At 46.0% G+C, this 23,982-nt stretch overlaps 2 protein-coding genes across 4 annotated transcripts in view; both read right to left on the bottom strand.

Moving 5' to 3' along the window:
- Nucleotides 1-228: 228 nt before the first annotated feature.
- On the bottom strand, nt 229-2,546 carry SLC10A3 (solute carrier family 10 member 3). The gene has a single exon (XM_066580603.1). The coding sequence runs from the start codon at nt 2,091-2,093 to the stop codon at nt 726-728; it is 1,368 nt and encodes a 455-aa protein (XP_066436700.1). The 5' UTR covers nt 2,094-2,546; the 3' UTR covers nt 229-725.
- Nucleotides 2,547-19,691: 17,145 nt separating this feature from the next.
- The window catches only part of FAM3A (FAM3 metabolism regulating signaling molecule A), a 52,330-nt gene continuing 48,039 nt past the window's right edge, over nt 19,692-23,982 (bottom strand). For all 3 annotated transcript variants that reach the window (XM_066580608.1, XM_066580607.1, XM_066580606.1), the window contains exon 10: nt 19,692-20,825. In XM_066580608.1, the coding sequence (XP_066436705.1) occupies nt 20,727-20,825 (99 nt within the window). In that variant the 3' untranslated portion in view covers nt 19,692-20,726. The remainder of the gene's footprint in view (nt 20,826-23,982) is intronic.

A 23,982-nucleotide genomic window follows, 5' to 3' on the forward strand; every position in this document is an offset into this window, starting at 1 on the left:
ATTTACGATGAGCAAACGATTTTTATGCCTGCATAAAATGAATGCCGAATGAGAACGGAATGAATTCTCATTCGTCGTTCAATCGTTGGCCGGGTTTACCCGGAACGACTGTTCAAATTCACACGATCTAACGATTTTTTTGAACGATACGTTCCATGTAAAAGGGCCTACAGGCTACCAGGGATGTGGATACTGACACACATGATCCATTCTTAAACACACGAGACATTATGATTTCAACTTCTGTTTAATTTTTTTTTGTACCAGGAAAAAAAAAAAATTTGTTCTTGCACCGTACCCTGCATACATTACAAAACATTGTAGAAAAAATAGCCATTTCCCCTCAGTGCATGGAGCGGACTGAACACAGAGCTTTGGCTTTTGAAGAGAACGATGGAATGGCAACAAAGTGAATGTCCGAGTCTACAGCCGTAGGCACCTCAAATGGAGAAGACATGGTAGACCTGCCAAATTTTCATACCCCACAACCCAAGATGAATTACACCCATTCTGCCCGGGGTCATGGATTATCATTAAGACGTCTTACTAAGTAAATGGAATGTCTTTAAATTTAAAGGTTTGCATCCCCCTGCTGGAAATTTAAGAAGGACACAAGAATGTGGCGAGATGGTCAACGAAAAAAAAAGTTAGAAGTAGACTATATAAATAATGAAAACTTGCAGCATGTAAACTTGTCGTAGTCCCCGCCGGCGGGACGCGGCTCCTCAGCTATTGTTTTTCCACTTTCTGTAGGCAAAATGTAACAGAACCAGTAGTAACATTTCCGAGGTGCCACTTAGGGCCACCAAGAAAGGTGCCTGAGAAGAGAGATCCGCCTCGGCGCGGTTAAAGGAGAGCTGAAGAACGGCCAGGGCTAGAAGACTGTTCTGCACCCCGACTTCAATGCTGACCGTCCGTCGTTGGGCAATGGGTAAATGTAACAAGTACGCCAGTAAGTACCCAGTTAGCAGGCCTACTAGTGGCACACTGACCCCGGCCACCACTAGTATGGAGGGCACTTGGCTCAGCAGGGATGAGCCCATCTGATAGGCCATGAAGAGGCCTCCTACCATCAACACAACACTGAAAGGCTTTATGACTAGTAGGAGGACCTTGGACACTTGAGGAAAGCGCCATTTGATCACCATTCCTGTCGAGATTGGCACAGCTATAAACAACAAGGTGGCAAAAATCTTTAGAAAAGGAATGTGCAACGTCTGGTGGACGCCCAGGAAACGTCCGTAGAGAGAAGACGAGAGCGGCATTAAGCCCACGGCCGCCACCGTGGACACCAGAGTCATCGATATCGCCAAAGTCACATCACCGCCCAACAGGAGACTGTACAGGTATCCACCGCCGCCACCCGGAGAGGAGCAGGTGACCACGAGTCCCAATGCCAAGGGCTGAGATAGTCTCAAAACCAAGGAGAGGAGGTAGGCATACAGTGGCATGAGAACAAACTGGCCCACGATGCCTAGTAGGACCGGGTAGGGGCGCTTGATTAGGCTTTTTAGTATCTCAAGGTCCACTTTACATCCGAAGGCACATTTGTTAATGAAGAGAAGGGGTAGAAGTGCATACAGAAGGGGGCTCTCCGAGAAGTGACTGGCCGCAAACCCTCCGTTCTCCGGAGCATCAACATTGGGGACCACATGGATGGAGAAGTCATCTCGTTCTTCGAGGACGGACTCAAGAAGCTTCAATTCCAGGCGGAGGGGGGCAGTGCCAGGCATCCCAGACCAGATCTGTGCCAGGAACTTATCCGGCAATCCCTCGGAGGCACGACTCACGTTGAGGACCTTTAAGACGGCGGTGTCCAGGGAATGTACGCTGAGCTGGGAGGCGTGGGCGGCGGAGCCCGCACTGATTACAATGACTCCTTTACTGTGCTCTGGAAAGTCAAACTGTAGGCAACACCCATCACCAATCTGAAGATAACCGGGTGATAAAGTGGGTGAGGAGGGAGGAGTGCCGGCTGTGCTCAAGCGGTGGCCAAAAGAGGAATTATCCGATAACGGCGTGGGCACGTCCAGCGGCTTCGAGGATGTGACGGACAGGATATAACCCAACATCAGACACAGGGAATACTGCATTGTGCATTGCAGGGGTAGCCTCAGTCCTCGCCCGCACTCTCCATAAGTAGGGTGCCCGGTTTGGGGTGGAACATCAAGGAGTCTGCAGTATTAAGTGCCCATCATGGTCAGGTGCCCACAAGATGGGCAGAGTCACTGGTACATGTAGATGCAGGAGGTGATGCCAGCCTCAGCAGGTGCCAGGCATGGAGAGGGATCCGGAGTCTGACTCTACAAGATGATCCCCTTACTTCCACTACTCGGAGGTTTACCTCTCATGGTTTGCAGGGTCCCATCACTGCTTGCCGGCACTGAATGCTGCTCCTTGGTGTTGTCAGCAGTGTCTCCCTTGTCTCCCAACTGCTCGCACTGTCAGCGCCGGCTCCGCAGCTCCATGCACCTGCCTGCTCACCGCCCTGCCAGGCACTACGTAGCAGATCAACAGCAGGATCCCCTTTCCTGGTCATCACGTGACCGTACCACGCCCACAACTGTTCCCTGATAGACTTCCGGATTCCAGGCGCGCCTACGAGCGGTGCATGACGGGAGTTGTAGTTCAGCGGTGTCATAACAGTTTACACGCGGTAACGCTTCAGGATAAGTGGCAGCATCACGTGACGGGCTCCCAAGCTGCATGTACAAACAGTAATGTGCCATTAACCCCTCAGTGACCAGGTCCGTTTGCGCTTTAATACTTTAAGGACTGTCCCCCCCCCCTTTTTTTTTTAATTTTCATTTTAGTTTTTTCTGCACCCTTTTAAAAATTCCTAGCTCTTCTATTTATTCAATTTTTAAAAAATATTTTCTGCCAATTTCTGACAGCTATAAGTTTTTTAATTTTTTGTCAACATAGTTGTGCGATGTCTCATTTTGTGCGGGATCTCCCGTCCTTTCCGTTCGTACCATTCTGGAGTACATACGACTTTTTGATCGCTTTTTTTTTTAACATTTTTTCTTAGAGATGGGGCGATCAAAAAAGTATATTTCTGGCGTTCTTAATTTTTATTTCTGATGACGCTCACTGTGCGGGGGAACTAATGTGCTACTTTGATAGATCAGACTTTTACGGACGCAGCGATACCAAATTTGTATTTTTTATTTAGATTATTTCATGGCAAAAGCGTTTTTTTTGTACTTTTATAATTTTTTTTAGTAATTAGTAAAACTTTATTAATCAGATTTTTACTTGTTTTCTTAGGATCCCTGAACATTGGGGGATTTAAATGCTGCTGTCAGAATTGACGGCGGCATTTAAAGGGTTAACAGCTCTGATGAGCCACACGGCTTATCGAAGCTATTGCTGCCGGGTGTCAGCTGTAAGAAACAGCCCGTGCCCATGTTGTATGGAGGGAGATCGCCCCATAATTTCCCTCCGTACACACCCCGAATGTGCAGGACGTAATTTTACGTCCTGTGTCGTCAAGGGGTTAATGACCAACTGATTTTTTTTTTTTTTTTTTTTTTTTTTAATGGTCGTATTTCAGGAGCCATGACTTTTTCAATATTTCCATCGACATAGCCAGATGAAGGCTTGTTTTTTGTGGGACAAGTGTTTTTTTTTTAGCCCCCTCCCATTGCAAAAAGTGGCAAGGGGCGAGAGCTCAGTGCACTAGCTTCCAGACAAGCCTGTCTCCTTCCCTTGCAGAGAGGCGTGAAAACCCGACCAATATACACCTGCCTGAATAAGCCTTAAAGGGGTTGTCCCGAGGCAGCAAGTGGGTCTATACACTTCTGCATGGCCATAATAATGCACTTTGTAATATACATTGTGCATTAATTATGAGCCATACAGAAGTTATAAAAAGTTTTATACTTACCTGCTCCGTTGCTGGCGTCCTCGTCTCCATGGTGCCGACTAATTTTCGCCCTCCGATGGCCAAATTAGCCGCGCTTGCGCAGTCCGGGTCTTCTCCTCTTCTCTATGGGGCTCCGTGTAGCTCCGTGTAGCTCCGCCCCGTCACGTGCCGATTCCAGCCAATCAGGAGGCTGGAATCGGCAATGGACCGCACAGAAGCCCTGCGGTCCATGAAGACAGAGGATCCCGGCGGCCATCTTCAGCAGGTGAGTATGAAGACGCCGGACCGCCGGGATTCAGGTAAGCGCTGTGCGGGTGGTTTTTTTAACCCCTGCATCGGGGTTGTCTCGCGCCGAACGGGGGGGGGGGGTTTAAAAAAAAAAACCCGTTTCGGCGCGGGACATCTCCTTTAAGGCCTCATGTCCACGGGAAAAATCAGGCCCGCTACGGATTCTCCATGCAGAATCCGCAGCGGGTCCCGCCTGCCCCGCGGACATGAGGCATTAAAATAAGAATAAACTCACCTGCTGCAGGTCTTCCCTTCTTCGCGGCTGGATCTTCTTTCTTCGGCCCGGCGGATGTGCTCGGGCACATCCGCCGGGCCGAAGAAAGAAGATCCTGCCACAAAGGAAGGAAGATCTGCATCGCCCGGAGCAGGTGAGTTTAATTCAGGCGCGGGTCTCCTGCGGATATGGACGGCTTCCATAGGCTTCAATAGAAGCCTGCGGGAGCCGTCCCCGCGGGAGACCCGCACCTAAAAGGAGCATGTCGTTTTTTTTCATGCTCCAGAAATTTTTTAATTCCCTTTTATTGACCATCCGCGGGTATTTATCTATCCGCAGGTGGTCAATGCATCCCTATGGGGTGCGGATCCGCGTGCGGGTGGTCCGCTGCGGATTTTAATTCTTCTTTTCCCCGTGGACATGAGGCCTACCGGGGACAGATCCGCAGCGGGTCACCCGCACACGTGATCCGCGCCCCATAGGGATGCATTGGACACCCGCAGGTAATTAATAAATACCTGCGGATGTCATTTTCCCCTGAGGCGCGGATTGCGTGTGCGGGAAAACACCCGCAGCATGCTCCATTTTAGTGCGGGTCTCCCGTAGGCTTCTATTGTATCCTATGAAAGCCGTCCGGATCCGCGGCACACCCGCAGCTGAATTACTGCTCTCCAGCGCGGGAGAGCAGGAGTTAAAAAAACAAATGGAGTGCACGGCGAGCACATCCGCCGGGCCGAAGAAAGAAGATCCGGCCGCGACAGAGGGAAGATCCGCAGCATCCGGACAGGTAAGTAAATTCTTCTTTTTAACCGCGGGAAAGGAGGGACCCGCTCCGGGATTCTGCATGAAGAATCCGCGGCGGGCCTCATTTTCCCCGTGGACATAAGGCCTAAGGGTGGTTTGACGCGGGCGAGAAAATCACGCGATTTTTTCTTGCTGCGAGTCAGTTAAAAAAGCAGATTATGAAACCAATACTTTTCAATGGGTTCCTTTCCGCTAACGATGTTATCACTCAAGTTGTGTAGCGAGAGCAAAAAATCGCGGCATTGTCCATTTTTTCTGCGATTTTTTAAATCTCCCATGTTTCCCTATGGAGCCTGCGTTGCGATGCGACTTTAACAATAGAAAATCCTATTGACTTTCACCAAATAAATAAATAAAAAAAATCGCAGCAAAATTCGCGCCTGGCAGCGATGATTTTGCAAGAATAAGCAGCCCTGACGCTCAAAAAGACCCCAAATCTCAGGAAAAAATATGCAAATTTGCTGCGGCAAAATCGTGTTTGTTCGCATGAAACTACCCTACTTGTGATAGATGGTGAGGACCGCCGCAGCCGTGTTTACACTAAATGATTATTATTCCAAATTTGAACGATCCAACGATTTTTTGAAGAATAATCATTCTATGTTAAAGCAGCTTCAGAACTAGAGATGAGCGAGCATGCTCGTTTAGGACAGTTACTCCATCGAGCATCGCTTTTTTCGAGTAACTGCCTAATCGGGCGAAAAGATTCGGGAGGCGCCGGGGGTGAGCGGGGGGTTGAGGTGGGGAGTGGGGGGGGGGGGGGGGAGAGCTTCCCCGTCCCCCCACCGCCCCCCGAATCTTTTCGCCCGAGTAGGCAGTTACTCGAAAAAAGCGGTGCTCGATCGAGTAACTGTCCTAAACGAGCACGCTCGCTCATCTCTATTCAGAACGCTTTGTGCAACATCCGAGGCTCTGACCATAATTGCATCACATGTGCAATACTAAGGAAATCCTGAAAACCCGCCCTGCTGGGGGAACTTGAGGACTGGAGCTCAGGAACCACAATGCATACTAGAACAATACAAGGGCCGCCAAGATCTACGATTTAACAGGAACTGATTGTTTTTGGATTAGCTTCAGATTTCCTCCTTGCGCCGCTGTAGATTTCTCATCCAGTACTCAGTCTATTCATAGAGCTGCATTATCATTAAGTAGAAGGCAGGTCCCAACATGACACCAGAGAACACAACATGCGATTACAGCGGAGAATGATGTAACCGTTATGTAACAGCAGATAATACAGAAGTAACCGTCCCAAAATACACAGGAGTCTTCTAACATGAGAGACGTGCATTGTCCTCCTCCCATGGTCAGACCTAGGGTGCCAGCCACCAGCTTGTAATGGGGGAACCAGGAGAATCGCCCCCATTAGGTCTGATGATCATTTTCCTCCATGCAGCAGTGGCTTGCGGAACTATCTGAATCATGCTCCTCCTGACTACTCCCCCCTGATGTTCCGAGATGCCGCTGTCATTCCATCAGCATCCTCACAACCCAAATACTTAGTTCTGCGACTGTATTTATATTATGAGCTTGGTTTTGGTGCTGTATTTATGTTTTGAACTTGGTTCTAGTGCTGTATTTATGTTAGAAGCTTTGCTCAGGTATTGCATTTGTTACAAGCTTGGATCTGGTACCGTCTTTATTTATTGAGCTGTTCTGGTGCTGTATCTATGTACGGAGCTTGGTTCTGCTGCTGTATTTATGTTATGAGCTCAGTTCTGGTACTGTATTTATTGAGCTGTTCTGGTGTGGGTATGCAGCTATCTTGCCGATTTCTGCAGAATACAGGTAGACTGCCGCTCAGTAGAAAATACTTATAATATGTAGTTTATTTTTCTTATGACCGGGAAAAGGGGAGGGGGTTAAAAAAAAAATTCTTCACAGGGTGCCATTTAACAAAGACTGGCACTGCTTTCTACACAATGTTTTTGACAGAGGAGGTATGATAGTAATGTCTATTACTGGGACAGTTAGGGGACCCATCTTTACTTTCTTATTTGCGATATTTTCACTCCTGCGATGCTGCTTTTTGCGATATCTCCGATTGTTTTCAGCAGTGCCGGCCACATTGAAAACAGTGGGAGACCATTGCGATCCCCTGCTGCGGCGGGGGATTCATTCATCCCCACAGGGATGCAAGGCTGTCACATCCAGGCTTTTCCACGTTGTCTACGGGGCTAGTGGCAGTGGTGCTGGCCCCATTGAACTCCATTGGAGAACATCGTGATCCTCTGCCGCGGCTGTGACAGCCATGCCAGGGGATTCCTTCAGCCCCGCATACAGGGGTTTCCACATATTTTCAATGGGGCTGGCAGCAGCAGCATCGACCCCATTGAAAACAGTGGGAGAACATTGCAATCTCTTGCCGCTGTGGGGATAAAGGGAACCCCCGCAGAGATACGAGGCCGTTCCCATGTGATAATGCCTTGCATCCAGGGGTTTTCAGAAGGATTGGGAGGGCGATTTCGGGCGGAATGGAGCAGGAAAGCAGAACTGTGAGCGCAGATGTAAACCACCCGCATGCTGTCAGAAATGGTGTCTGGCTCTGCATCAGGCCTGCAGCTGGTCATAACAGCAAAAGCTGCTCTACTAAGTACTACAGACTCTTATGATGGAGGGGTGACTGATTCTGACACTGCAGTAGTCATTAAAAATGGCATTTTGTGATGAATTTGGAGAAACTTTTTGTTATTTAAATTGTTTGATTCTTTTCTTTGTGCAAACAGCTGAAAGTTTGCAAATTTGGCAAATAAACCCAATTTGCAGGGAGAGATGTAGAACTTTGATTGCAACTGTCTTTACGAGGCGACAGCTTCCTTACAATCAGTCTACAAGAGCCGTAGGAAATCTCTAATGTCTTTAGGGATTTCCTTGTATGGAGTGTTGGCACAGGGCGGTCACTTATATAGCCTCATAGTTTCCATGCTGCATGTAGCCGCAAACCAGAATCTGGCAGCTCTGATAAAGGATAAACACATCCCTCGGTCTACAATACAACAGGCCGGTTCAGCTGAGGGAGTTGGGTCATGGAAAAAAGCAAAATGTCTTGCAGGAGTCCAGTGCTGCTGCGAGCCCGAGGCATTACTGCGGCAGCACATTTCACAGCAAGAAGAAATGGACATACAGTGATGCCCTGGGTTAGGAGTGCCTCGGCTTACAAGCTTTTTGACTTGAGAGCAGGCTCTCTCCTGGATTTTTGCTGTGATTTAAGAGTAAAAACTTGGGTTACAAGCCTTGCTCCCAATGGGGCCACTGCTGGTGGCCCCATTGAAAGCAATGGCCTGCCGGCAACCCCTGCAGTGATTTTCAGGGAAGGGCTTTGAAATTCATCCCTAGCTGCAGTAAAAAAAATATATATACTCAACTGTCCGCCACTGCCGGGGCTCAGGCGTGTCTACCCGACGCTTGTTCTCCCTGCATTTTTAATCCCCGCCTGCTGAAAAGCTTCAGGGCGTTGCAGGGAGAACAATCGGCGGCTAGATGCGCCTGAGCCCTGGCCCATTATATATATATTTTTTTACTATAGCTAGGCATGATTTTCAGGGAAGGGCTTATATTTAAAGCCCTTCCATGAAAATCACTGTGGGGGTGTCGGCGTCCTATTGCTTTCAATGGGGCAACGCCATCTCCATTGAAATCAGAGGGAGAGCCTCGCGATCTGGAACGGATTAATGGCTTTTCTATTCATTTCAACAAGGAAAATTGATTTGACTTACGAGTGTTTTGGGTTAAGAGCTCCGTCACAGAACGAATTAAACACTTAACCCAAGGCAGCCCTGTATAGGTAACATAGAATGTAAGGCCAAAACAGACATATGTCCATCCAGTTCAGCCCTTTACTTCCCAGGTATATTATTTTTTATCTTCTTGATATACACTCATTGTCAAAAGAATCACCTCCCCCAGAAGTTGTTGGAGTAGAATGAAACTTTTTTCTGTGCGATTGTAATGGTGCCTGTCCACTTGCAAGATGTCATAGCGAGATCCGTCGCGATAAATCGGATGTGATATGGGTGGGCATGGAGACTCCATTACCCTGTTGGGCCACCTGTAGCTTGGATACAAGATGTGATATGGGTGGGCATGGAGACTCTAGAACCCTGTTGGGCTGTGTGAGGGAAACTATAAGATTTCCTGTCCTCCATTTCATGTATTGTAACCTGCTCTTCTTACAGCTATTCACTTTCTTTATTTAGAAGATATTACTGTTCTATCATAAGAATGCAAGGCTGTCTTCAAGGCCATTTTACAGCAGTCTCATGAGAAATAGTTCCAATCGGCCTGAGAGAAGTCCTGCCTCTAACTAAGACATCACTGTTCTATTGAGTTTTAATAACCAATGATAATAAATGAATTATAATAAATTATAATTATTACAAGTGAGGCGTGTTCTAGCCTCATTTCAAATGTCTTTCTATATATACTTCAGCTTATTAATTGAATAAACAGAGGACTTGAAATCACATCCAATGAGAATGTGATTTGCAAGCTTCCTCGATGCTTGAGCATTTAACTATTAATTTGGATACCTGAAAACATACCAATTAGCTATATTTCACTAACAGCCGCTTCTAGCTTGGATACAAGATGTGACACGGGCAGGCATGAAGGCTCTAGTACCCCGTTGAGCCGCCTCTAGCATGGATACAAGATGTGATACGGGTGGGCGTGGAGGCATACAGGTTTCGTATGGTATCCTGCGGCATATCACTCCACATTTGCTGTAACTGAGCCACTAAATCATGCAAACTCATAGACTGTTGCAGTTGGCATCCCAGATGGTCCCATACATGTTCTATTGGCGATAAATCTGGCGACTGGGCAGACGACAGAAGTGTGGCAATGTTGAGGAGATTCCTATGACCTCCTTGTGTATGCAGCAAAACATTATCCTCCTCAAAAATGACTCTTGGAAGCCTGCCATGGGAGACAACACATGGGTGAAGGATATCCTGAACATATTACGGAGCTGTTATTATCACCAGTACTAGGGGTGACTGATTCATATGCGATGGCCACCTAGACCATCACATGAACAGTGTGGGCAGGGTGCCGCTCCACAGAAAAGCCAGGATTAAGGTGCTCCCACCTAGGTCTCCAAAAACGAACAAGGCCCGGTATGAGTGCTCATAAATCTGCAATTGTCACTAAAGACAACACAGTTCTAGTCCATAGCGTCCAGATTTGGAAGTACACATAATGGGTGCCACGAGACCAAATATCTTTCAGCCAAGTGCCTGGAAATGGTTATAACACACACGGGGCCTTGAACGATGGTACCCAGCAAATCATTTGGAGCTGCTCTTGCTCGTCAGACAATCCTCTGTAGTAGTGGTCTGGCGAGGGTGTCCGAAGCCCGGTCGCCTTGTGTGCCCCCTGGTTCCAACACCTCTTAATAGTCTGGTCAGAACGGCCGGTGGTGGCAATTCCTCGATACGACCATCCAGCTTCTAACATCCCAATAATGCGCCCCTCTCATACTCCGGTAACGGGGCGAAATCTCTTCTCTGCGGCGTAGAGGTGTCTAGTACTCAACAAGCTCCACCCAAGCAGAAGAAGAGGTCACTACACACATAAAGCCTCCAAGAGCCTCTTATAGGCCAAGGGGAGGAAACCAGTTTTAGACCCTCAGGTGACAAGACCATTCATCTAATCACGCCACAACTATAATGATTTACATATCTGCCCGAGATGGAACTGCATGCCGAGTTTTACAGCAGAACAAGAACTTTTGCTAGGGGCAGAATATTTTTTTTGCAAAGTGTATAAGGAACATGTCACAAAGTGGCCTCAGTGGTGGGCCCCTACAATCACTGGAAATGTGCCCCTAGCACTATGCCTCTACCTGTCAGAGATTTCCCGATCACTGATTGATGCTGTCGGGATCACCACAGTGCTCTGTGATCGTAGGACCCTACCAATGCCATCTTCAGGAATGTGACCATTACAAAAGGTTGCTTGATTCTTTACTGTATGATCCTGCAGTGGAACTCTGCCTGAAAGCCGTATTAGTAGGCAGATATCTCCTCCCCAGGGTCATTTGTTAGTGGGGAGTAAGACCAAGCATGGATGAGCTCAGACAATGCCAATTAAACCATTATGTCAAGAAGCTTCGCTAAGGTTGCATTTATATGGACGATAGTCCTGTGCGACTTCCGTCTACGATATGGATGAAACACACAGCAAAACAATTGATTGCAGTGGGTTCATGTACATTTGTGATTTTTTTTTCTCGGAGCGATAGTCCGATAGTGGAATGTAGGTCAGATTTTCACTGATTTACACTGCACTCGCTTCTGTAAATACAGTCTAAGGACCCCCATCCATATTAGACAGAAGTCACCCAGACCCACCCATTACAGTAGGACTAGGCAACTATCACATGGATGGGGCTCTCCCGACAGCTGAGGGCATGAAAAAAAATCCAGACTTTTGCATTTAAACGTCCAATTCTTTTGTAGCCCCTAGAGATAAGCCACTGCCAGAGTTATCTAGCACCAGCCTACTCCCCCCCCCCCCCCAATGTTGATTGAAACCGCATGTAGGCTCAGCTAAACTGAGGGTATGCCCTACTGCACATTCCACACAGATCCAAGCGCAAAACTCGCGTGAACCACTTGGTGCAGATTTTAAACATAGAATTTGGTGCAGAATTCACCCCCTCATTCGAAAAGGTGGAATCTGCACTGAAAACCGAGTCCTACAATGAACATGCTGTCGATTTAAATTCCGCACCGCATGTCAATTTCTGCAGTGGATTTTTGCCACAGAGTGGGCCAGATTTACAAAATCTAAAATCTCATCCGCTTTTCTGCTACTGTAAATAATGCAGATTTTAGATGCGGCAAATCTGCAAAGTTCATTTATACGGGGGATCCGGGAGCAATATGACACCTCTTGAAGGAATGAGGGCATCTTACAGGGCTACTCCAGTGGAAACACATTTTCCCATGCCCGTTCCCCTCACTTGACTGCCTATCTCCTCTGTGTATTCCAGCCACTTCCCTGCAGTGCAGCCCCCTGGGTGATGCTTATCAGCCACCATCTTGTGTGAATTTTTTTTTAACTTTCAGTTTCACATCCATCCCTTGATGTATCAGCACAGCAGTAGCGGAGGCTATACAATTTTGCCTATTGGGTGGGACATTTTAACTATAATTACCTTCTATAGACATATAAAGATGCTACAGACCATTAGTATACAGTGAGGAGGATGAGCTGTGATCTCCTCTATTATATATGTGTGACAGGTGTGATCACCATCAGATTTTGTGTCCCCCTCTGTAGTAAGTATCGTGTAACAACATCACACAGACTGAGAATTTGACTAGAAAAGTAATACATAACCCCAAGTAGATCTCAACTGGTCAGAATGGAGATTACATGACCATTGGAAGAAGGAAGAAAAAAAGAAAGCCAGGAGTTTCAGACAGAAAGAAATAACTAACCCATATAACACTTGCCAATTTATATATACTGAGGGGGGGGGGGATAGCCACATATGAATAAAAAATAAATAAAATCAGCAGAGGGCCCTTTAAGAAGATGGCGGCGGGTCCGCTGGAGGTCTAGACAGCACAGCTTTACACGGTTGAAAATGGGAAATTTTGGCATCAGTTCCAGGAAGAGTTATTTGTTGTCTGTCCACTCACATTGTGAAATGCTTTGTTCATTTACACCTCTTGTCAAACCTGAAAATTCAGATTTGACTGCAGTTAATCCTAATCCCTTCCTGTGAGCCATTATGTTATTAGTCAGCAGTGGTGTAACTACAGTGAGCTGTGCCCGCGGGCAGGTAAAGGGTCCTGTGCCATAGAACAAGGGGCCGGGCAAACTCCAGAAGGATTACCTTTACGTCGACATCATGGTCAGACACAAGGACTCCTAAAAGTAGTCTTTTAGTAAAAGGACCCGGCCTCTACCACCCTAAGGGAAGCTTCACATGACCATAAGCACAATTGCACACACCTTAGCGCAACTTTTTTTTGTTGCTTTGAACAAGGCTTGTTTGTGCTTGTATCGGTGTATTTTACTGCACACTTTCAGTCCACAGGGTACGCTCATTTTCGTGCAGATAAACTCACCGATTGAAGTGGCTAAATAGAATAAATCTGGAACCATTTCCATCAGAATTCCGCAGTGTTTCACATACCTCTTTGCATCGACCGCGTGCATTCGCGCACCCCATGTGGTGTGCAAATGAGCAGAAAACAAAGTATTTTCCATTATTTTTGTGTGATCGAAAATGCGCATGAGCGAAAATGAGTTCCAACAACAGCGTATTGCGCGTGCAACTACGTCCGTGTGAAGGAGTCCTAAAGCCAATTTCATACGGGCGAGTAATATATTGGGCCGTGAAACTCGTCCCGGTATTGCGCTTGCAAAACGTGCGATTTCCCTGCAGATGTGAGGCATTTTTGTATTAAAAATGTCTGGCATCACTTTGGGGAAGTAGCGATCCTCCCATGCGTCTGACAGCCACGGCGGTGGATCGCGAAGTGTTCTCCATTTTCAATGGAAATCCTCACATGGCACTCACGTGCGCCTAGCACATGGCGCGATGCTTTGCCAGCGATGTGAGGGGCACGCCCAAAGATGGGACATGCCATGATCCTATTCCCCATGCGGGAAAAAAATAAATCATAGCCTGTCCTATCCTGGTTCGTATCACACACCAGAATTGGACATGCAATGTCGTGCACAGTACACGGAAGTCTAGAATCCCATATACACCTGGGTAAATGCACCCTATGGCCAGCTTCACATTGGCGTTAGCGTATTAACGCGCCCATTTGCCCGCTGGGCATTATGTTTTTGCACCAGCGTTCGTATTTTACTGTATTTTTTGAAGGCACATAAAAGTGTGCTGCCATTGATTTTGATGTGCAATTAAGTTTAATACGCACGAAAACAGGACAGGATACTTTTTTTGTGCACAACCAAAATTCATGCGACTGAGCCCATTCTGGGTTCTAGTGACTGTGTATTGCACATGTAATACGCAGTGCAAATGCGTTTGTATGAATAAGCCCTAAATGTATTCTAGACGTAATGGGCTACTGAGCTTAGCGAAGGCGTGAGAACGAAACTATATTACGCAGTAAAGAAAACTTGGAGCAGAAAGGTTCCTACTTGTACAGAAGAGCAAGCCTGGGAACGTAACCTCTCACTTCATTACAGACTAAGCCAAGAGGTGCCGAGTCCTTAACACTTTCATGAGCAAAGGTCACTGATGCTCCTGCGCCCACGGCACATTTTACACTTCTGGTATTGGTCTCTCTCAATATATATATATATATATATATATATATATATATATATATATATATTTTTTTTTTCCTCCTCTCCTGTCAGCAGAGCAGGCTGCAAATCATGTCCTATGAAGAACAGTTAAAGGATCTGGGAATGTTTAGCTTGCAAAGAAGGCGGCTGAGAGGAGACTTAATAGCTATCTACAAATATCTGAAGGGCTGTCACAGTGCAGAGGGATCAGCCCTATTCTCATTTGTACAAGGAAAGACCAGAAGCAATGGGATGAAACTGAAAGGGAGGAGACACAGATTAGATATTAGACAGTGAGGGGGATCAATGAGTGGAACAGGTTACAACGGGAGGTGGTGAGTTCTCCTTCAATGGAAGTCTCCAAACAAAGGCTGGACAAATATCTGTCTGGGATGATTTAGTGATCCTGCACTGAGCAGGGGGTTGGACCCGATGACCCTAGAGGTCCTTTCCAACTCTACCAGTCTAGGATTCTATTTTTTTCGAGGTACCATTTAACGTTCCATACAAATGGAGTGGAGAGTTGGCAGAGAGGGGGCGGGAGCTCAGAGCACTGCTCCTGGCTCTTCCAGCCTCCTCCCCCTGCAGGGAGAGCCGCTGTATATCGGCCGGCGTGAATATGCGACCGATATACGGTTGTCTGAATAAGCTCTTATACAGTACAATGCAGTACTATAGTCTTGCATTATCCTGTATTTTAACAGGCTGCCAATTAAAGACGTGCTACGCACACATCCCTATGGAGCAGACTATCATGCCAGTCCTGTGGAACCTTCAGAAGACCTTAGTCTGCTATGACGATTTTAGCACAGGGGGGGCAGTCTGGAACATTTAAATCCTAATCAATTGAGACATTTAACCCCTTAGTGAGAAAGCCTGTTTGCGCCTTAGTGACGGAGTCAAATTTTGGAAATCTGACGTGTCGTTCAACATAGCATAACTCCGTAAAGGTTTTGTATATCCAAGTGATTTATATTGTACTTAATTTAAGTTGTAAAAAAAGACCAATATAATTTGTGTATATTTATTAAAAGTACCAATATTGGGAAAATTTGGAAAAATTTTTAATTTTTTCACATTTTCAACTGTAATATCTCAAATATGTACAAGTTTTTGATAGGATATATATTTCCATCTGTTTACTTTATTCTGGACGCACATTTGAAAAACTTTTGTTTTATTTAACCATTTAGGAGACGTACAAATTTAACATTACTTTTCTGCATTTTGAGGAACAGTTTGTTTTCCTGCACCAAGCCAAGTTTGCAATGGCTCATGAGTGTCAGAATGATAGGTACACCCCCCCCAAATGACCTCATTTTAAAAACTACACCCCTTAATGTATCCACTGAGGGGTCTCATGAGTATTTTGACGCCACAATTTTTTTTCTGGAATTAATTCAATTTAGAGGAGAAAAAAATAAAATTTCATATTTTTGCAAATATGTCATTTTAAAGACATTTTTCTCCTATAATGCACATGAAAATGAGGATTAACACCCCAAAATGGATACCCGTTTCTCCCGTGTTCAGAAATATACCCATTGTGGCCCTAATCTTATGTGTGGATGCACAATGGGGCCCAAAATGGAAGGTGTAGTCGGTGTCTTTCAGAACATAAATTTAGCTTGAAGGCGTTTTAGGCCCCATAGCACACATGTAGAGCTCTTGAGCGGCCAAAACCATAGAGAACCCCCACAAATGACCCCATTTTGAAAACTAGACCCCTTAACGAATTTATCTAGGGGTGTACTGCCCATTTTGACCCCACAGTTTTTGAATGAATTCAAGCAAAGCAATTGGAATAAAATGGTGATTTTCATTTTTTGGCAAATTTTGTCATTTTAAAAACAGCTTTTTTTGGTACAGCACACATATGAATGAAGACTTACACCCCAAAATGGATACCCGTTTGTCCCGTGTTTAGAGACATACCCATTGTGGCCCTAATCTTATGTCTGGATGCACAACGGGGCCCAAAATGTAAGGAGTAGTCGGTGGCTTTCAGAACAGAAATTTAGCATGAAGGCGATTTAGGCCCCATTGCCCACTTGTAGAGCCCTTGAGCGGCCAAAAACCCCAACAAATGATCCCGTCAGGCTCTAGGCGACCGTTGGTCGCTGCGAGCAAGGAGATTTTAAATTCCCTGGGCTCCCCCGCCTCCTGCGCATGTGTCCGGTGGTCGCATGTGCAGAATCCAGGAAAGTTCACAGAGGAAGATCGTGTCGGGGTGCAAATACGGAGGCCTCCGGTAAAAAGTTTCATCTCCTCTCACCGATCGCATCAGTGAGGGGAGATGAAGCTTCACCTTTTTTTCACTTTTACGTGATCGCCATTATCCATTGGATAACAGCGAACACGTGATCAGAAACCGCTCACCGCAGCCCCCCGTGAAATCTCCAGGTTCTCGGCCACGTTTTGTAGCCAAGAGCAGGGAGATTTAAAATTACCCTGGCAATCCACAGCTTTTGTGCATGCGTCCGCCACTTTGGCGATGGGCGAGTGCGCAGAAGCTGGGTTAAGGTCCGCGGATATATCCAGAGCCTTAGGTACGTCATTTCATCCTCCCTCGCGGATATGATCCGGGGGGGGGGGCGGGGGGGGGGGGGGGTTGGGCGATGAAACCTAAGCTTTTTAACTTCTTTTTTTTACTTTTTAACCCTTTTTTTTTTTTTACTTTTTACACTTTTTTTTTCTTTAAATGATCACTGTTATCCATTGGATAACAGTGATCACATCCTGGGTGACATCACTACCTGCGGGCACCGACAACATGGAGCTGTCAAGTCCTCAGCTAAGAGGGCTTTAATCCAAAGAGGATGTAGGTTTTTACATCCTCTAGGATTAATGCCCACTTAGTGAGGATGTAAGAAGGCAATGGGGCCGTCACTAAAGGGGTTAAATGCTGCCGTCAGAATTGACAGCAGCATTAAAAGGGTTAACAGCCTCAAACACAGTTATCTCCATTCACAGTTGTTGTATGGCCGTGCGTGGCGTGGGTTTGGCTGCAGAACTTGCTCAATGCACATCAGTTGTTGTGGACGGCTATATATGTCTTAACTGCATGCGGTGTGTGCAGATAGTATGTATATAGCCGTATGTGTGACAGGAAGGGGTTAAGGTACTTGTACATCTTCAACAACTGCCAGACAAACAATTGTTCTTCTGATTGCAGTTTTCACACTGAATGTTTCTGTGTTTAGGGAGGTAAGCCACAGCCAAACAGCAGTGATGGTGGCTTTTCTCCTAGGGAACAAAAGGGTTAAAGTTCCAAGTCCCTGCTCCTTTTCCCGACAAAGGTGAGGCCCCCCCCCCCCATACACATTAAAGGGGTTGTCCCGCGGCAGCAAGTGGGTCTATACACTTCTGCATGGCCATAATAATGCACTTTGTAATGTACATTGTGCATTAATTATGAGCCATACAGAAGTTATAAAAAGTTTTTTACTTACCTGCTCCGTTGCTGGCGTCCTCGTCTCCATGGTGCCGACTAATTTTCGCCCTCCGATGGCCAAATTAGCCGCGCTTGCGCAGTCCGGGTCTTCTGCAATCTTCTATGGAGCCGCTCGTGCAGAATGCAGGCTCCGTGTAGCTCCGCCCCGTCACGTGCCGATTCCAGCCAATCAGGAGGCTGGAATCGGCAATGGACCGCACAGAAGAGCTGCGGTCCACGAAGACAGAGGATCCCGGCGGCCATCTTCAGCGGTAAGTATTGAAGTCACCGGAGCGCGGGGATTAAGGTAAGCGCTCCGGTAAGCTTCCTTTACCTCCCTGCATCGGGGTTGTCTCGCGCCGACCGGGGGGGGGGTTGAAAAAAAAAAAAAAACCCGTTTCGGCGCGGGACAACCCCTTTAAAGAGTTCCACAGTTATCAGCATGATTAGAAAATCCATTTTAAATACCATAGACAATCAACAGATGGAAGTCAAATTAGTCAGAATCCACATTAACCCCTTAAGGACCAGACACTTTAGGGATTGTACCCATTTTGGCGGTTTTATTGCCCTATTTTGTTTTCTTTAGATACCAAAATTTTTTTTACTGCATTTTTTTTCCCGTGACATATAGGGCGATTTTTATAAATATCTTTTTCACTGACTTTTTTCCCATTTTTTAGTTGTTTTTTTTTTACCAATTTACCCCTATTAAGAGTTTTTTTTTAACATTTTTAGTTATTTTTTAATTAGCATATTTATGCTAAAATAAAGTATGGGAATGGGTTCCTCTATTTATTTCGGACATTTTGATAAATAGTATGTATGGTTTTAGTTTACAGGGCGCATACGGCGACGGTTTTTGTTGGCGTCTGCTTTGTGTTATTCTCTTTCTTTTGTATGTATTGTTGCTTTATTCTGTTATTTTGTTTTACTTATGTATGTAATTGTGTTTTTTACTATCTGTGTCCCCCATGACGTCATATAAGACCTCTAGGGGACATAAAAAATTTTTTCTTTATTTGCCACTTTCCCATTGTAGCTGGGGCATCCATACGAGCCCTAGTTACAGGGGAAAACAGCCCCTGCAGTGACAGTAGTCACTGGCAGAGCTATCCAGGGTCTAGTTTGACTCTCAGGCTCTGCTGTAGCAGGGAACCCAGGCAGTCACATGACCCCCTGGGCTCCCGATGTGAAAGTTACAGTTTACTTTCACTTTGAGTACACAGTGCTCATTGAGCACTGTGTACTCGGGGAAGCAGAAGGCAGGAAGGGTTAAAAACCCCTCCTGCCTTCTTCTCCGGATTATCAGCTGTTACTAACCTCTGACTGTAAAAAAACCCTCCATTCCTGCCTCTGACTGATTGCAGAGGAGGCGGGAGGCTTAAAGCAGCGCCGTAATTTAACTATCGGCGGTGCTCTAAGCCCAGGACCAGGCGCTGCAAATTTACTGTGCCTGGTCCTTAATGGATTTTAAAAGGAAATGCTGCGACCTGAGCCCACTCTAGTGGGCAAAAAAAAAAAAATACAAAAATTGGATCCCCGAGCAGTGGAAAAACAATCGCCTGGTCAGATGAACCAAAATTTCTGTTGCACTGTGTGGGTCAGAATTTGGCACAAGCAGCATGAATCGATGACCCCTTCCTGTCAGCCGTTCAGCGTATGCCATTACCTGTTTAATCCGTAGCAAGTGGAAGAAGTTTTCCTGCCCGCATGGCCCAATATTTCCTGCATTGCACTACTAGATGGCCATTCAGTGGCTACTAAATAAGTCTTTTGCTTTCAATCAAAACACAAAGTTACGTATAAGAAACTAAAGATTTAATCTACTGGAGAGCACACGTGAGATCCTTGTGTAAATCCTGTTAAAAAAGACTCCTGAAGAAAGCATTTGCACCTGCCCCCTTCTATTACACACGCTCTCCGGCTCCGTGTGCACACACCCATTCCACTTTACACAAGAGCAGCTCTATACCGCTCCCTCTGACTCATACCATACCTGAAAGTTACTGAACCTCACTTTACATTCTGGGTCACCATAACTGATTGCCACCCCTCCCCCCCACCACTTGTGAAATATAGAAATAAATTATAGTGACCTTGTAAAATTAAATGGAGGGCAATTAAAATCTCACGCTTTGATTGACCTATTAAAATGCCACGTCATCATTGAGGAGTAAGCAGCAGTAGATCATCAGATCTGGTCCCGTAGGCAACCAGTCCAGAATCTCCGGAGTAGAAAACTTACTAGCATCTTAGAAGGGAACGTGTGGTTCGGATGCAGATGCCAAGACATTTAACTTGAGGTTATCTCTGACCAATATGAAGATCTTGAAATTTGGGACAATTCGAGCACCTAACCCCCCCGCCCCCCCCATTGAAATGGCTTTAGAGAGTCTCCTGAGGCAAGTTCCTGATAGCTGTCCATGAGCGTCCAGATGAAGAATAGCTGAAGCACATGGTCATACTTGCAGAGTTTTAGCCCTAACGTTTATCTTCTGCTGTTCATGCAATGGCGACATGCAATTTAGACAGATTGCAGCTTTCCAGTACCGCTTCTCGGTCGGTGAGTGGTTGGTAGATTTGGTAGTCATGGTTTGGATTCCGTGTGCCACTATATGAAACCCGCTAAGAAACTGCGCCTCTCCCAGCTATGTTCATCCAAACGCACTGAGAAGAGGACACAGGAATGGCTGTAATACCTGGATATGGTTACTGTCAGCAGAAAACAGCCAACAGGTTCGAAAAGAATAATGAAGAAGTCCGGTAAGTTGCTGGATCCATCGCCAGTGCACTCAAGGTTTTGCTTGGGTTGGTTCTTCTTGACCTCTCGTTCACTCAAGCTCTAGAGTACGTTGGGGTACACAACCCTCCAATTCCACAGCCTCGGGCCATCCTTCATACTTGTTGCTGCTTTTACTGTTCTTGATCAGCTAGAATACAAGGGGACAACAATCAGTATCGTCCAATATTGTGCAGAAGTATTGGGGCTTCTAATACTATCTACAAGTTAGGCAGTGACAACTTCGGCTATGTTCCCATCTGCGTTCAGGGTTGCCGTTTTCCTGCTCCGTTATGCAAGCTGGAAACGGGAATCCCCTGGCCGAATGGATCTGCCCTGTGATGGAACTGCACTGCGCCAAAACGTACCTCATTGACTATAATGGTGTCAGTTTTGTCTCGGTTCAGCTGTCCAGCATTTTACAGGGCTGAAAAGTCCTTCATGCAGGATCTGCGATGGAACCTGTGAACGGAGGTTCTAACACAGATGTGAAAATAGCTTAACCCTTTCCAATCCACTGTCTGAAGACATTAGGATTTAAGGCTGTACAGCTCAGATGTTGGAAGACATCCGTCGGGGTTCTCTTACTGTATATTGCCAGCCTCTTTGCTCTCGGAGCCTATGCAACGTGTCACCTCATGCAGTACTGGCTTTAGCCAGCAGATAGCGCCGTTGTATAACAGCAGAAAAAGAGTAAGCTCCCTAGGAAAACAAGAATACAAATTGGACTGGAAAGGGTTAAAGCCACTCTTACACACGCGTTTGAAACACTGTGCTAGGCGCTGCAAAACGCCTTCCTTGGTTTTCAGGGGCTTCTCAGATGAGTGTTCCAACACCGCGATTTTCAAATGCCGTCTGGTCTATTTTCATGCATTTCAGTGCTTTTTAATGCACCTCATCATCCATTGTAACGATGAGGCGTGGTCAAAAAACCGCTGTCGAACACGTTTGAAACCGTTGTTCGAAAACGCAGTGTTTTAATAAACCGTGTGCAAGAGAGTGGCCTCAAGCCACTCACACCTGCTGTGATTTTACCCCCGGGTTTGGATGCAGGTTTCTGCCTCCTACAGCAGGTGATAACGTATCCCATTATTCTGATGGGTGATGAGGTGCGTTAATCACGGTAAAATAGAGCCGACAGCGCTTGAAAATCACATGGTTAGAAAACCCCACAATCGAGCGAGGGTCTGCGAGGCTCCATTGAAGTCAATAGGAGCCTTGTAACGCGACATTCAGAACACTGCGGTAGTCACGGTAAAAAAGGGATGTGTACGAGTGGCCTTAGACTAGACAGTCTGAAAATGTGCCAAATTTATCAATGAATTAAATCTGCCAAATTTTAAGACTGTCTAATCTAAGTTTATACCACTTATTATTTGGCTTAGTTGACACCAAAAAAAAAATAGCACTCATTCACAGCAATTTGGCGCAATTAAGCCCTTGCTTTTTCCAGAAAAAAAACACTGCCCGAAAACATCTGATAAATGTGGCGTAATCGTGTTATACAGATTTCTGGTGTAATTTGCTCCAGAAAACTGTTAAATAGTAAATAAGCCCCATAGAGTTCAGCATGAAATATCTGGATGCGGAGCTTCAATCAAAAAGAACAGGAGCTCCCGATTGGCTTCATTTATAGGAACCTCTAATTATAGGTTGTATTAAAAGTTAGGGGTATAATAAAGGGGGGCAGTTGGAATCCCCTCTATAAGTCCAAGAAGATTACAAAAAGAGCCACCATCTGTGATAAGATGCTCTGGAGTTACTCAATTGGACAACTCCTTGTAAACAAAGTTACTTCTCTACAGAGCTTCTCTTTAAAAGAAGGGGAAGGAAATACTTACAAAACAAGTAACTTCCACACAGGACTTGGTTTATAGGAAATCTAAAGTGTTTCTGTATTTTTTATTTTTTTATTTTTTTTTTAAAGTTCAAGGTCTTCTTTCTCTCCTTTTGAGGGGAATGTGAAACTAAGACCAGAACTAAAAGCTATGAGAGCCAGAAGGGGGGGGACACAAGGGTCAGGACTACGGTTCTGACGCATGTCCTGTTCCTTCTGCTTGTTTTCTATCCTATAGTAAGTATTCTGGGTAGTCGAAGCCAAAGAAACACATGATGGTTGCCAAGTTTTTAGGAATAGCTCCGTCTTGTCTTCTCTCAGGGCCGAAAGTTTTTCGTATAGCATAATTCTTACGACCCTGGCGACAATTGGGTTAACTAGAAGAGTGGGCGAGAGCCATTGAGAGGCAATGTATAGTCTATCAGCCATACAGATGTACTGCGAGAGTTTATGCTGATGATTACTGAACCCCGTGGGCTTGTCGGCCAGGAGACAAGGGGTAATGGCTATGATGTGAGGTTAGTCACCTGCCTCCAGAGGGACCTCACCACAGGGCATGTCCACCAGATGTGAGAGGACATCCCAGGGAGTTAAAGCCCCTGAAACAATTTGGCGAGGTATTTGGGGAGTACTTCTGGATTATCGATGAAACCAAATACGTCCTGCGAGATATTTTTAATGATGTTTCAGCAAGAGCTATCTGATGGCTTCCCTTTGATAGAAAGGTGCTGCAGTGATGCCATCGAGGTAAGGAGAGGGAGATATTTAGGCCGTTTCCCAGGGAGTGTCTATTCTTGCAAGCCACTTCAGTCTAGCAAGAGTATATTGCAAGATGCGGTTTCGTTAGTTGGCCACTGGGTGGCAGCAGAGTACAACAAATTCCTGCAGGCTGAAGACAGGGTCTCCACTTCTCCCCTCACTAATGGAGCCGCAGCTTAATCAGGCAGGTATTGGGAACAGAGGGAGGGGCGGCAAGGCAGCTTCACCCCTCTGGGCTATGGGTGTTTGATACCCAGGGGCACCACTGAGGACTGCTCTCCCTCCCAGTCCCTCTTCTCTGCTACTTCCTCTCACTTTCCGTGCCCTCTCCCACGCCCCCCCCCTGCATTCAATACAAACACAGCCAATGATCGAATGATTAATTGTTTGCTATTCATTCATTCTTCATTCTATGCAGACATACAAAATAAATAAATAGATGGCTCGTTCGCTAATTGGTTGGTTGTTCTTATTCACTTATATAGTGAATGTGAAGAACTGAACGATTTCTCATTTGAATGAGCCAACGATGTATCTTGGAAGATTCCTTGGGTATACAGATAGTCCGCTACTTGTGAACATTCGACTTACGAATTTCGCAAGATACGAACTATCTGTCCTGCACAATATGATGTAATGCTATGGCATTACATCATACTGTACAGAGACTGGGCAGGCTTCTATCAAGCCTGTCCGGTCAGATCGCGGTTGC

This window comes from Eleutherodactylus coqui, chromosome 10 (assembly GCF_035609145.1).
Source record: "Eleutherodactylus coqui strain aEleCoq1 chromosome 10, aEleCoq1.hap1, whole genome shotgun sequence".
Taxonomy (NCBI): Eukaryota; Metazoa; Chordata; class Amphibia; order Anura; family Eleutherodactylidae; genus Eleutherodactylus; species Eleutherodactylus coqui.